Source organism: Grampus griseus (genome assembly GCF_964374135.1).
Source record: "Grampus griseus genome assembly, chromosome: 16".
NCBI lineage: Eukaryota > Metazoa > Chordata > Mammalia > Artiodactyla > Delphinidae > Grampus > Grampus griseus.
In genome coordinates this window covers 33,303,925-33,317,631 of record NC_139010.1, presented here as the reverse complement: position 1 = coordinate 33,317,631, position 13,707 = coordinate 33,303,925, and the positions used below count along the sequence as shown (strand labels likewise).

Below are 13,707 nucleotides of genomic sequence, written 5' to 3'. Positions count from 1 at the left end.
GAGTGGAAACAACCCAAATGTCCACCAACTGATAAATGGCTAAACAGAGATGTGGTGTATGCACACATGAGAATTTTATTCAGTCATAAAAAAGAATGAATGACTGATCCATGCTACAATGTGGATGGACCTTGAAAACGTGCTAAATGAAAGAAGTCAGACACAAAAGGTCACATAATGTATGATTCTATTTATATGAAACGTCCATCACGGGCAAGTCCATAGGGACAGAAATTAGATTAATGGTTTCCAGGGGTGTGGGGCGGGGGGAAGTAACAGCCAGTGCGCAGAGTTTCCTTCTCTGGTGATGAAAATATTCTAGAATTAGATAGTGGTGATGGTTGCACAACTTTGTGAGTCTACTAGAAACCACTGGATTGAGCACTTTTAAAGGATGTATTTTATGGTACGTGAATTACATCTCAATTTTTTTAAGTCTGTTTAATGAATCTGGCAGATGACTAAGAAGTGCTGAGGACCAGAATGCTGGCCAGCAGAAGGCACCTCACATCTCTGCTCTCCCTGCTGTGGCCCGAGTTCCTCTCACTCCCAAACCCAGCCTGAAGCATGTCACTCACCTTTAGAAGCTTCCAGTGTCCACCCATATTAATCATGCCTTTTTATTTTCTGTATTTTTCGAAGTTTTGACATCTGGGGCCTTGCCGATCCTTCAGAGACTGCCCCTCCAAGAGCTAGCCAATTCTAGTAAAGGACTCACCGGCAAGTGTGCCTTTCAAATGCAAACTAACCAATGCAAAGCCCACCTTCCAACCATCTCTTTTATCTAGTTCTTACACTCCACAATCTATCCATCTGCCGTAATCACCCCAGGGCCAGGTATCAGAGAACTAGAGGCAGCCCCTGGACCCCAGAGCCTGCTGAAATTATTCATACTAGCCAATCCTAAGCCTGTTTACCCTGCCCTACCTTACCTTTTCCAAAGAAACCACAGTGAAGGCTCTTGCCCACTTTTTCCCCTTGCTCCCTCTGTCTCCTGACTCACCCTCGTGCTTCCCCATGTGGCCCTGCCCGGCATGCCACGCTCTCCATGTCTAGGAATCTGTGAGGAAAAACTTCTTCCTGCAAGACAGTTATTTCCATGTCTGAATGTCTAACCATACCTGATTAAAGCGAATCTCAAGAACATATTAAAACACCACCCTTCAAACCTGGCGCCACCCTCTCTTTCCCACCTAACTTCTTACCACCCCTGACACTCTCCAAGTTTAAGAGTCACCCCATACACCTCTAAATTCCTAAGCACACCACATTTCTTTGTCACATTCTGGGTACTCCTTCCCAAGGGCCCTCTCCAGCTTCTTTGTCTGTTACCCCTACACCGCCATCAAGCCTCACTTCATAACTCGACTGGAACAGCACCAGGATAGCCACCATGTGCTCCAACAGAACGTGTGCATTTTCCCTCAAAGCCCTTCGCCTGTGCGTCTATCTCCTGTCTGGCCAGTGAGTTCCCCCAAGATAAGGACCGTGATCCCTCATCTCTGGATCCCCAGGGCTTAGCACAGAGTCAGAAAAATATTGGTAACTCAGTAAATGTAGGGCTTTATTCTTTAGTATAAGAAACCTCCCCAACAGGCAAGTAAGTTCCTTGAGGATGGAGCCCTTACCCCCTGGGTCCTTAGCAGGACCACACACATGGTTGACCCCAGGCAAAGGCTTCTGGGCTGATTGAGTGAACTGGAATGATGACTGAGCAAATAGACAGGTGGGAGGAGAGTGGGTGAAGAAGGCAGGCCGGCCCCCCAGACCCCAAGAGACAAGCTCTACTCACGCTGTTCTTCCCACTCGCGTTCCTCTTTCTCACTGGGGTGGCTCTGCAGCTGGGCCTGCTTCAGGGTCCAGTAGAGTTCCTTCGCCCTCTGCTCTTCCTGGAGGCGAATCTGCTCTTCTCCTCGCTTTCTCTCCTCTTCCTCTTTCCTCTAAGATACCACGGGGACAGGATGACGTTAGGTGACGGTGACAGGGCACGGGCAGGGAAGGGCTGAGCTGTCACGGGAAGAGGTGGGCCAGTGGTGCCCCTCCAGGCTCTGTCTCTACGCACATGAAACGGTGATACTTACACCCAATCAGGCCACGGTAAGGATCAAGTGGCCTGAAATATGTGAACGATTTGTAGACTCTAAAGCTTTCTGCAATAGTAAGAGGACTTTGGGCCACCCTTGGTCACACTTCCATTCTGGGGGAAGAGGGGAGGGGAGGCATGGGGAGGGGCCCCTGGTCTTCCTGGAGGCCAGTTAAGCAGGATATGATTATATCTTAACCTTATTTTCAGCGAAGATATTTCAGAGAGAGAGCAGGTTTGGGGGCCCCAAATCTCCAATTATTGTCCTGCTTTCAAGCTCCAAAAAGGCCGTGTGTGTATTTTCCTCTACCTTTGTTTAATCAAAGCAACATGCACACACATGTCAATCATGCATTATATGCCAAAAGGCGTGTTGTAAAAAAAACATCAATTCTCCAATCCACTTCACCCCAACCTACCCCGCCCTCATCTACTGCCCAGAGGTCACCATCCTTGATTATTTTAGCTTTCCTTCGTGTGGTTACATCCGTGTCTGAATAATGCTGCTAATTCTTGATTTATCAATTCTAGACATTAACTACTACCTTTTTTTTTTGGTACATGAGTATTTAGCACTTATATTTCCCACACAGGTTCATACCCATACTTTTCCTCTCCTTTACCCTCACAATAGATTTACATCACAATTTGTGGTTAAATCAAAGATGGGTGCAGAACTAAATATAGTTCACTGTAACGCCAAATAGGGTGCTATTTCCACCAATTCTAAGAATTACATTTTTTAACTTTCTAATATCTCTAAAATATGTAAGTCTTACAACTTACTACTTGCCTTTTTCATAGCCAACAGTTTTTTTCTTTCTTCTTAAAATAATCATAGATTTTACAATTAATGGCATGTGAAATTCAGTAAAACATGGCAGTGTGATGATTTTTTCTTTCGAATAATTTTCTTTCCTGAGTTACTAGTTGCTTTATCTTGAAGCAGAGTGTTGAATTTTTGCCAAACTTCTCTAAGATCTGCAGTAAATCTTTCTCTGTGTTTAACCAAGTGCTTTTTTTATAACAGGCAATACAGCAGTGATCTTTTCCAAGGGACGCCCGCCCCCCAGATGCACCTCTCCCTCCCCATCTCAGCTGGCTGCCATCTAGGTCTCCTGTCCGTCTGTCCTCTCAGGACTCGCCTCTCAGCCTCCCGTGAGTTGAAGCCCCTGTTTCTTTGTTCCATGTTTTCTTTCTTGTCCACGTCCTCATTTTGCAGCAACATAGCTCACAATACCTCTCAGAAAAGGATGCACAGAGAGACACTTGTCTGAAAATATATTTATATATATATATGTATGTATTTATCTATATATATCTATAGATAGATCTATATATAATCTATACATCTATATAGAGTCTTGTCTGAAAATATCTATATGCTACCTTCACATGTAACTTCTAGCTAAGCATAGAATCTGATTAAAAATAATTTTCCTGGGCTTCCCTGGTGGCGCAGTGGTTGAGAGTCCGCCTGCCAATGCAGGGGACGCGGGTTCGTGCCCCGGTCCGGGAAGATCCCACATGCCGCAGAGCGGCTAGGCCCGTGAGCCATGGCCGCTGAGCCTGCGCGTCTGGAGCCTGTGCTCCACAACGGGAGAGGCCACAACAGTGAGAGGCCCGCGTAAGGCCAAAAAAAAAAAAAATTTTTCCTGCAGAAGTTGCAAGGCTTTACTATCTTGTCTTCCAGCATCCAGTACTGCACTCGGAGTCTCATTCTTCTGCATAAGGCACTAATTTTTCTCTTTATCACTGAATTCTGAACCTTTTTTTTTTTTTGGCTGCGTTGGGTCTTCGTTGCTGCGCATGGGCTTTCTCTAGTTGTGGCAAGTGAGGGCTACTCTTCATTGCGGTGTGCGGGCTTCTCGTTACAGTGGCTTCTCTTGTGGCAGAGCACAGGGTCTAGGCGTGCGGCTTCAGTAGTTGCAGCGCGTGGGCTCAGTAGTTTTGGCGCACGGGCTCTAGGGCATGCAGGCTTCAGTAGTTGTGGCTCATGGGCTCTAGAGCGCAGGCTCAGTAGTTGTGGTGCATGGGCCTAGTTGCTCCGCAGCATGTGGGATCTTCCTGGACCAGGGATCGAACCCATGTGCCCTGCATTGGCAGGCGGATTCTTAACAACTGCACCACCAGGGAAGTCCCTGAACCTTTTTAATAGATGTGCCTTGATGTGGATTTTCTTTCATTGATTGTGTTAGGCAATCAGGATGCTTTTGATTGGAGTGTCAGGTTCTTCTAGTCTAATACATCGCTGCCTAGAATTTTTGTGATAATTTCTTCTCCTCTCATTTTGCATTTTTCTTTTTAGAACCCCTATGTGTCAACTGCTGGACTGCCTGATTTGACCCTATAAGTGCCTTATCATTTCTCTTTTATTTTCCGTCTCTTGTCTTTTTGTTCTACTTCCTGGCTGATTTCACTGACTTTATCCCCCAAACCTTCCACTGAATTTTTTATTTCAGCTAGCACATTTGTAATTCCCAAGCCCTCTTTCTTATTCTTTGGTTGTTTCTTTTTGCTTCGTTGCACGCTGAAATTGTGTCATGAATGCAATAGCTCGTCTCTGAGGATTTTAGAGATTTTTCTCCCCCATATTCTGATTTAGATCTGTTTCCTCTCTTCTTTGCTTTTTTGTTTTCTTTTGAGTTTGTTTTATTTGGCGCCTGTCATTCGTGTTGGAGGCTTTCCTCTGATGTCTGATGTTCCCTGACTGCTCACATTAAAGAGAAAAAGTAAGTATGTATCTGAAACAGAGACTCAGAGTGTGTAGTCAGGGTTTCCTTGAGAGATGGGCTTAACTCTAGGAAGACTGGATGAAGGATCAGCCATTTCATTGAGGACCCTCAAATGTAAGTATCTGGAGGTCCTTCCTCTGAGACTATTCATTGTCTTCTCTGTCCTACCCGGGTGGTATGAGACCACCAGCATCCCAGGAGTCTGTGGTGGGATGCAAGCTGCAGGTAGAACAGCCCTTAGACTCAAGCAAGCAGGACCCCTAACCTAAGCCCCACACTTCATGGGAAACCGATGCTTTGAGGTGTCTTTTTGCAAATTTCCCTTGCAAGTTCCCCCAAGACTGGCCAGAGATAGTACCCCCAGGACTGGCAGGGGCAGCAGTGTGGTCCAGGTAAGATGCCCCAAGCCAAGACCAGGTCCCACATGAGTCCTAGTGCCTGCTTCTCCCCTTCAAGGTGCTCTCTGACCCTCTCCTCCATGCAAGGGGTTAACCAAGTGCCCCAAGGAGCTCCAGGATTCATATATATGGAGTCATCCTGGGGGCCAGTGGCCAGGCCCTGGTTCCAGAAGGGTGGCCCAGCAAGCAGATGAATCCTATTGGCCAACACAATATTTTTATCATAGGATCACATGAGATTGGGCCACCAGAATAGAGCTAATAGGCTGATTTTATGTAGTTCAAGTTCTTAATTTGCTATAGACAAAACCACCACCAAAAAAAAAAAAAAGTTGCCAGCCCTGTACACCCTATAGGCAACCCTGGCTGCAGGTCCCACTGTTCAGAGTTCAGACCTTTGCTTGCTCCCCCTGTTTCCCACTTGGCCCCCATCTGCTCTCTCCACTCAGCCTGATATGCTGAGCCCCAACCTTGCCCTTGCAACTCCCCATCTCCTCCTGGTTAGAGAAAGGGATGAAGTAACTTCAGCCTGGAAGAAACAGGTGAAAGCAGGGAACTGAGGGTCCAGCCACTCCACATAGAAACTTGCCACCAATCCCACATTCTCAGCGCCATCCTTCATGTATCTGCTGCCCCCAAGTCCCGAGCCTGTGGGGACTCTGGACTGAGTCAGTTCAGTGCCACCAGCCCTCTTCCTGCAGGAGCCCCGCTGACCCCCGCACCGCTTTCCCTCTGTCTTCCAGAAACCAAACTTCTGTGGACATTTTCTCATCTGTTCTTCCCTTCTCTCATTTTCTCTGTTTTTGTGGCTCATAACTTTTTCAGTCCACTGATATTTTAATGGATCAAAAAACAAAGAAGACAGTAACTGTGAGTTTTGAGTCCCTCATTTAAAAAAAAAAGGCAAGGATTTTGTTGCTTCTGAAATGGCACAGATTGAGGACTTTTCTCCAATTCAATGATTTTTTTAAATTCTAAAACATAGACAAAATTCCAACTTCCTATTGACCCACTCTCTAGGAGTCAGGAATTAAGGGCTAAAGAAGTTGAGCGGCTTCATCCAGTCATTCACCAAATCCTTACTGAGCACCCAGGAGGCTCGGCCTGCTCCAGGCACTGGGGGTGTAGCCATGAACAAGGCAGACACAGCACCACTCTCTCGGAGCTTGCCTTCCAATGACAGAAAAACACTCATCAAGTAAAATAAAAAATATATCAGAAATAATAAAGCGTGCAGAGAATTAAAACAGGGTAAGTGATAGAGTCTGGGAGGCTACTGTAGGCTGCGTGACCAGAAGTCCTCTCAAAAGGGACTGATCTGAGACCTAAATAATAAGAAGGCTGATGAGTGAGTCTCAGGGAGAAGAAATTTCCAGAGCAAGGGAACCACAGGTGCAGTGGCCCCAGCACTGGAAACAGGTTTGGCATGTTTGAGTAGAGAATTATCCACTGTGGCTGGAAGGAAACCAAACAAAATTCTATCTTTAATGAGTTTGAGACGCCATCTGACATCCAAGAGGCCTGCCGTGGGCAGTGGGACGCGTGATCCCAGGACTTGAGGGTGAGCGCAGGCTGCAGATGTTGACTGAGAGGTCCTCTGCTCGGGGGTGATGTTTCTCAGCCATGGACTTGATGTTATCAATGCGAGAAAGAAGGCAGATCAAGAGAAAAAAGCCAGGGTGTCTTGGGGCGCTGAGCCATTTTAAAGTTGGGAGAAAGAGCTGGAGCCAGAAAAGGAGACTGAGAAGGCAGACCAAGGGGTAAGATAAAAACCCAGGAGGGGCGACGTCCGTGGGGGAAGCCAAGAGAGGAAAGCATTTCAAGTAAAAAGGGAGTTGTAAGCTGAGCTCAGGCTGCTGAGACATCACAAAAGATAAGGATAGAGAAGCAACAAGGGACAGCAGGACGTGGTCTCAGGACGTGATGGGAGATCTTGTCAACAGCAGCCCTAGTGGTGCGATGGGCAGCCATCCAGGCAGCGTGCCGGAGGCAGGGGAGTGACCGCAGACAACCCTTTCAAGACATTTCCTGTAAAAAAGGAGCAGAGACAGGAAGTGGCAGCCGGAGGGGAACGTGGGGTTAAGATAGAAATGGGGAGGGACGGTGTGTTGGTTGGCTGGTTTTAAGATGGGAAATACTAGAACAGAGAGTCAATGACTGATGCAAAAGTGGAACCAAGGTCTGTCTGACTCCAAAGCAGAAGTTGAATCTTATCCCAAAGCTGTATTTCACCTTCATCAGTCACTAGCATCTCCGAAGCACAAAAGTGAAGCACCACACTGGCACGGCACTTCACAGTTTATACAGTAGGTTTCTATTCCTCCCCCGGGAATCCCCAACCTGACTGTGGTCACCACATCACGCAATACACAGGGCACCAACCAAGACAGCTTCCACCCCGGGGACTATAGATCCATCATCTGCCCCCAGGAGTCTTCCAGACAGGCGTGGATTTCAGGGAAAATCCAGGCAGTCAAGGTACGTCAGAGCCAGAGGGGCTTCAACCCCCTAGTCCTACTCCCTTGTAAGGATAAGGGGTGTATAACAAAGTACTTATAGATGGCCATCTCCTCCCTGTGTCTTCACATGGTCTTTCCTCTGTGTTCATACATGTCTGTGTCCAAATTTCCTCTTCTTTTAAGGATACCAATCATAGGGAATTAGGGCCCACCCTAAAGACCTCATTTGAACTTAATTTCCTCTTTAAAGACCTTAGCTCCAAATACAGTTACATTCTAAAATACTGGAGGTTGGGACTTCAACATATGTATTTAAGCGGACACAATTTAGGACACTGAAGGGTCATGACTGGCGTACCGTAGATAAATAGCATTTGACCAACTACCTCAAATTAAATGCAGTGTTCCTACTCCAACCAGCTGTGGTGACATGAAGCAGCAAGGTCAATGGCAGTGCCCACTCCCCCGACCCCAACCCGGCCACCTCCATTCTACTCTCTGCTTCTACGAGTTCGACTTTGTTAGACTCCACATTTAAGCGAGCTCATGCAACATCTGGCTTTCTGTGTCTAGCTTACTTCACTTAGCATGATGTTCTCCAAGTTCATCCGTGTTGTCACAACTGGCAGGATTTCCTTCTCTTTTAAGACTGAATAATATTCCACCGTATATACACATATACTACTTCTTTTATCTATTCTTCTGTCTATAGATACTTAAGCTGTGTTTGATGAAAAGGCACAAAGTTTCAGTTATGCAGCATGAATAAATTCTGGACATCTAATGTACAGCACGAGGACTATAAATTAACACTGTATTGTATATTTGAAATTGTCTCAGGGTAAATCTTAAGTGTTCTCATCACACACACAAAAAGTAACTAGGTGAAGTGATGGATATGTTAATTAGCTTGATTGGGTAATCATTTCACAAGGTACCTGTATATCAAAACATCACATTGTACACTTTAAACACATACGATTTTGATTTGTCAATTACACCTCAATAAAGATGGGAAAAAATTACTCCCAATAAATAAATAAATAGACAGATAGATAGACGGATGGCAGTGCCACTGTTCACTCAATCCTTTCCTCCTGAGATTGAGACAACACCTAAGAGCCAGAAACCTGCACCAACCTCCATCTCAAAGGAAAGCAGCTGGTAAGTTACCGTGACAAAGGCAAGCTCTTCACAGAGATGCGTCGACAAAAGCAAACGCTTTCAATTACAAATAAAGAGTCCTACATATTCTCGCCCTGGTTTTGCTAAAATGCTCAACCTTCACAGCTAAAACTGCCTGAAAACTTTCACTGTTGCTGCTTTCAGAGTCATTTGGCGCACCTGTGATGACTGAAGAAAAGGCCATCTTTCTTAGGCTTGGCAGCCAAAGGCCAATGCAGCCAAAAGGCAGATAGGCAAAAACACCCGCCTTCCACCTTAGGAGTCGATTACTTTTTTCTGGCAAGCCCAAAGCCCTCTGAGCTGTCCAGCTTATTCAATCCCCCTTCTCCTGATAACCCATCAGTAACAGCACACCGCAGGAGCCCACAGAGGCCTGGCCCGTCTCACCCCAATGGAAAATGTCACGGAGACAGATGCTTTTTCTGGAAGGTAGAGTCGTTTTCGTTTTTAGCCTGGCCCCAATGATACCATTGTGCCTTGTGGGATGATGTACTCCCAAAGGACAGGGCCAGGCCTGTGTCGTTTACTCCTCCATCGCCAGTTCCCAGCACAGGGCCTAGCAGATACTGGGTGCTCCACAACACTGACCGAAAGAGTGAGTGAATTAACGAATTGATGAAGAGAGGGTTTGTGACGATCCGTGATGGGGAAAGGGTAAACCACACCACGCTGTCTGGTTGATGCCAGCCTTGTCCAAGAGAAACTCAGATAAAGCCTACAATTTTCGAGAGAAAATGCAAATTGGAAGGTTTTCCCACCGGTTATAACCTGATTGGGAATAAGGCAGCGATAGTTTCTCTAGTTGTGGAGGATGTCACGAGGTGGCCAAAATGAACTCCAGCCTTAAAGGAGAAAAAACAAAAAGAGAGTGGCCTTGAATAGAAAACAGAGAAAAATGAAAGGACAACTTAGCTGTATGCTGTCTTCCTCATCAGGGAAACTGGGAGGAGGCGGGAGGGGGCAGGAGACTTGGAGGTGGAGAAAGGAGGTCACAGGCCCTGAGGGACAGGGAGAGAGCGGGATCCTTAACCCATGTTCTGTGGTCGGAAGCAGAGGGAGAAGCATTCAAAATCAGTCTTATGGGTTAAGAAAGCAGGGGAAAAAATGCAAATTTTATCTGGCCTCATGATCTCCTTTTTTCTAAAAAAAAAAAACTTCTATGTAAATCTCATTCAAATGGTACCAGCCACAACAGAATGGTTTTTAAACATGTTTTTAGCTGTCTGTATCTGCTATCTTGAAGTTCCCTCTTTAACCCTACACAAGGTTCTGAGATTGTTTTCCCCCCATTTTCTAAAAGGAATTTCCTATGACCAGGAGAATTCGCAGAACACGTCTACATCCTCAGCACAGGCTGCCCAAAGTGAGCCCAGCCAACCTCCCTCCACCACCAGGCTTCTCATCCAGGTTCTCTCCTCTCCTCTAGCCCCCACCCCTCTCCCCCTTCTGGGTGGTAAAAAAATAAAATAAAACAAACAAACAACAACAAAAAACCCCCTCAGCACAGCCATTCCAAGCACATTCTCTCTCCTCCAAGTCTGCACCTCCTTCCCAGGTCCCCACGGTTAGAGGGTGGTGCCCTGTACCCATCCCTCAGCCTGGGGCTCAGACACTTTGCTCTCTGCTTTCCCTCATCCCGACATCTAATTGATGCCAAGCCTTGTTGATTTCACGACCTCCGTTTCTCTCTGCCCATCCCCTTCTATCTCTCCATAGTCACAGACTCTGTCCAGACCCTTATTTCCCACTTTGACCACTGCAAAGATCTCCTAATTGGCCTCTCTCTCCCTGCAAACTTTCATCACTTGAATCACACCATCCCCACCAGTTATCCTCATAAAACTTGACCCAACCATGGCCCTCTGTATCCTCGCAGGTCTGCTTTGCCCACAGAAAACAGTCCACCTCCTTAGCGTAGCATCCAAGGACTCCACAGCCTCCCTTTCCACGTTTACATCTGGCTCCACCCATTGTGTGCTTTTTTCTCTGCCCCCAGCGGACCATTCATCGTTCCACAGATCTCCTTTCCATTTCCCGTCTTTGCTCGTGCAAGACTCCTGGAGAGACCTTTGCCCTCTATGGTCCCCTGGGCGTGGTTAGGGCTGAGGGCTGCTCATAGAGTTGCCTCTCCCCTGGCGCCCTGTAAGCTTTTTGAGAGCAGGGAGTTTATTACTACCACCACCACCTTCCCCCAAACAACCTGCACTTAGGTTCTCAGGGGGGAAAAAAGTATTAAATTAGATGAATGTTATCGCTGCATTGCTGCATGCAAGACTCACATTATGTTAGAATCTTGGTGTTGAAAGACACATAAAAACTATCTAAACCAATTTCTAGCCCAATGCATAAATCCCTTTGGCAAAGCTGTTGCAGTTATCTATTGCTAAGTAACAACAAGCTATCAGCAAATTCAGTGGCTTAAAACACAACCGTTATATGTGCTTGTGATTCTGTGGACTATTAATTCGGGTGGGGCTTGGCTGGGTGGCCCTTCAGCCCTACATTGTGTCAGCCAAGGTCAATCACTTGGTTGAGGTCATTGACTGGAACAACCATGAAGGCTTCACTCACGTGCCTGGTGCCTCGGTGTTCCTCCACGTAGCCTCTGTTTGGCTCTAGCCTGGGTGTCCTTGCAACTTGGCAGTCTAGGGCAAGGAGGGCTTCTCACGAGGCAGCTTCCAAAAGTGAGCATTGCCAGAGGGGCAAAGGTAGAAGCTACAAATCTCTTACAGCCCGTCCTCAGAAGTTACCCAGAGTCACTTCCACTGCATCCTACAGACCAAAGCTCGCCACAAGGCCGGCGGAGACTCAGAGCATGGGAAGCAGACCCCACTTCTCAAAGGGAGGTGAGGCCAAAAACTTACCGAGAGGCATATTTAATCCACCACAGAAACCTTTTCAGATACTTTCAGCCTACACGTAACCATTTCCTGTGATGAAGAGCTTGTCACAATACACGGGTAGTTCATTTACAGACAGCTCTGACAGAAAATATCCCAGCTCATAAACATGGACTGTCCAATGCCAGAGTCTGATCTGATGTTCCTTAATGAGCCCCTCCAGGGCCTCAGAGATGCTACCTGCACTTCTGAGGCTCCTCAAAATGCAGACATATCCGTCAGGGTTATTATGTATATTAAACACATCCACACTTAGAAAATTAATTTTTAAAACCCAAACAAACACATAATAACAACAACCTTCTTTGGAAATAACACCAAAGCCTGCATTTGGGTCCCTCAGTGAACCTGATGCCTGGCCACAGAGCTTTATGATCCTTCCATGAACCCCGACACACAGCCAGCCCACAATTTATATCCGTCGATCACTGAGGTCCTCAAGAAGAACATCAACCAGAAAATCTCTGCTGGGAACTGAGCCCCAAGACCCCAGCTCCACTGAGCTACCCTCCCAGCATCTGGGACTCAGCTCACCTCTAGGGAGGAGGGAGTCCAGAGATTGGAACAGGTGACTTTCGCTGTTGGAGACATATAAAAAGTATTGTTTTTCTTCCCCAGCAGATTTAAATAATCATATGCAAAATCCAACAATACAACCTAAATACCTCTCCACTGTGGCTTAGATCTGAGTTACTATTATGGAATCATATTGTTAATTTCAATCAGTGTGATAATGATTATTGTGGCTATGACAGGACATGTCCTTTTTCATGGAAGATCCTTGCTGAAGGGTTTGATCAGGAGGCAGCAAACTGAGGCTCCCAGGCCAAACCTGGCTGACATGCATTATTGAAAGTCTCACTGGACCACAGCCACACCCTTTTGTTTACATATTGTCTGTGGCTGCTTTTGTGCTACGATGGTCTGGGGGAGTACTTGTGACAGAGGCAGACCCAAAAAGCCCAAAATATTGATTATCTGGTCCTTTACAGAAAATAGTTTGCTAACCGTTGGGTTAGAGTTACTATGTCTGCCACTTTCTCTCAAATTGTTCAGCAAAATGACAGCAACCAAAAAGTGCATACATGTATCTGTATGTGTGTGTGTGTGCCTGCATGCATGGAGAGAGAAGGAAAGAGAGTGAAAATGTGGCAAAATATTAATAATTGGTAAATTTAAGTGGATAATATATGAGTATTCATTTTATTTTTCTTTCCACTTTTCTTCAAGTTTGAATTTTTTTTTTAAATAAAGTGTTTTAGAGTAAATATTGCTTCACTTAAAAACTCAAAAGATGGGAATTCCCTGATGGTCCAGTGGTTAGGACTCCGTGCTCTCACTGCTGAGGGCCCGGGTTCAATCCCTGGTCGGGGAACTAAAATCCCACAAGCCATATGGTGCAGCCAAAAAAAAACAAACACTCAAAAGAATCTCCTAGAAAAAAATGCAACTCATAGGAAAGTTAACTAAGGAGACCAGTAACAATATATAAATATATAATAGCAATTGCAATAAGTTTAAAAATAATGAGCACAATAGCAATAAAAAATATTAAGCCTAAAGTTTAATTAGGAAAGAAATGTAGGGCACCTAAATAAAACAATAAATTTTACCAAAGTCCAAAAATTAGAAGCCCACAGGTACGTATGTCATTGAGAATGTTTGGGATTGGTGGCCAGTGCATTAACAGGTGTTTAAAAAAAAACCTATATCAAAGACAAAAAAGAAGCTTTGAATAAAAGGAAGAACATACCACATTCCTGAACAAGAAGATTTACTTGTTCATATTATAAAAATGTTCATCCTCCACAAATACAGCAATAGCATTGATGCAATTCCAATAAAAACCACCACGTTGCTTTTTTGATGTTGAGGGGAGGGGGATAGTGAGAAAATATTTCAAAAGTATCTCTAACAGGAAAAAATGGATGAGATTAGCCAAGGACA

The 13,707-nt window shown here is 45.6% G+C and overlaps 1 protein-coding gene across 3 annotated transcripts in view; it reads right to left on the bottom strand.

The window, feature by feature from the left end:
- Nucleotides 1-13,707, bottom strand: part of SH2D4B (SH2 domain containing 4B) — a gene marked incomplete at its 5' end in the record, with an annotated part of 80,350 nt that overhangs the window by 37,936 nt on the left and 28,707 nt on the right. For all 3 annotated transcript variants that reach the window (XM_082673886.1, XM_082673884.1, XM_082673885.1), the window contains one exon: nucleotides 1,793-1,940. In XM_082673886.1, coding sequence (XP_082530012.1) covers nucleotides 1,793-1,940 — 148 coding nt within the window. The remainder of the gene's footprint in view (nucleotides 1-1,792; nucleotides 1,941-13,707) is intronic.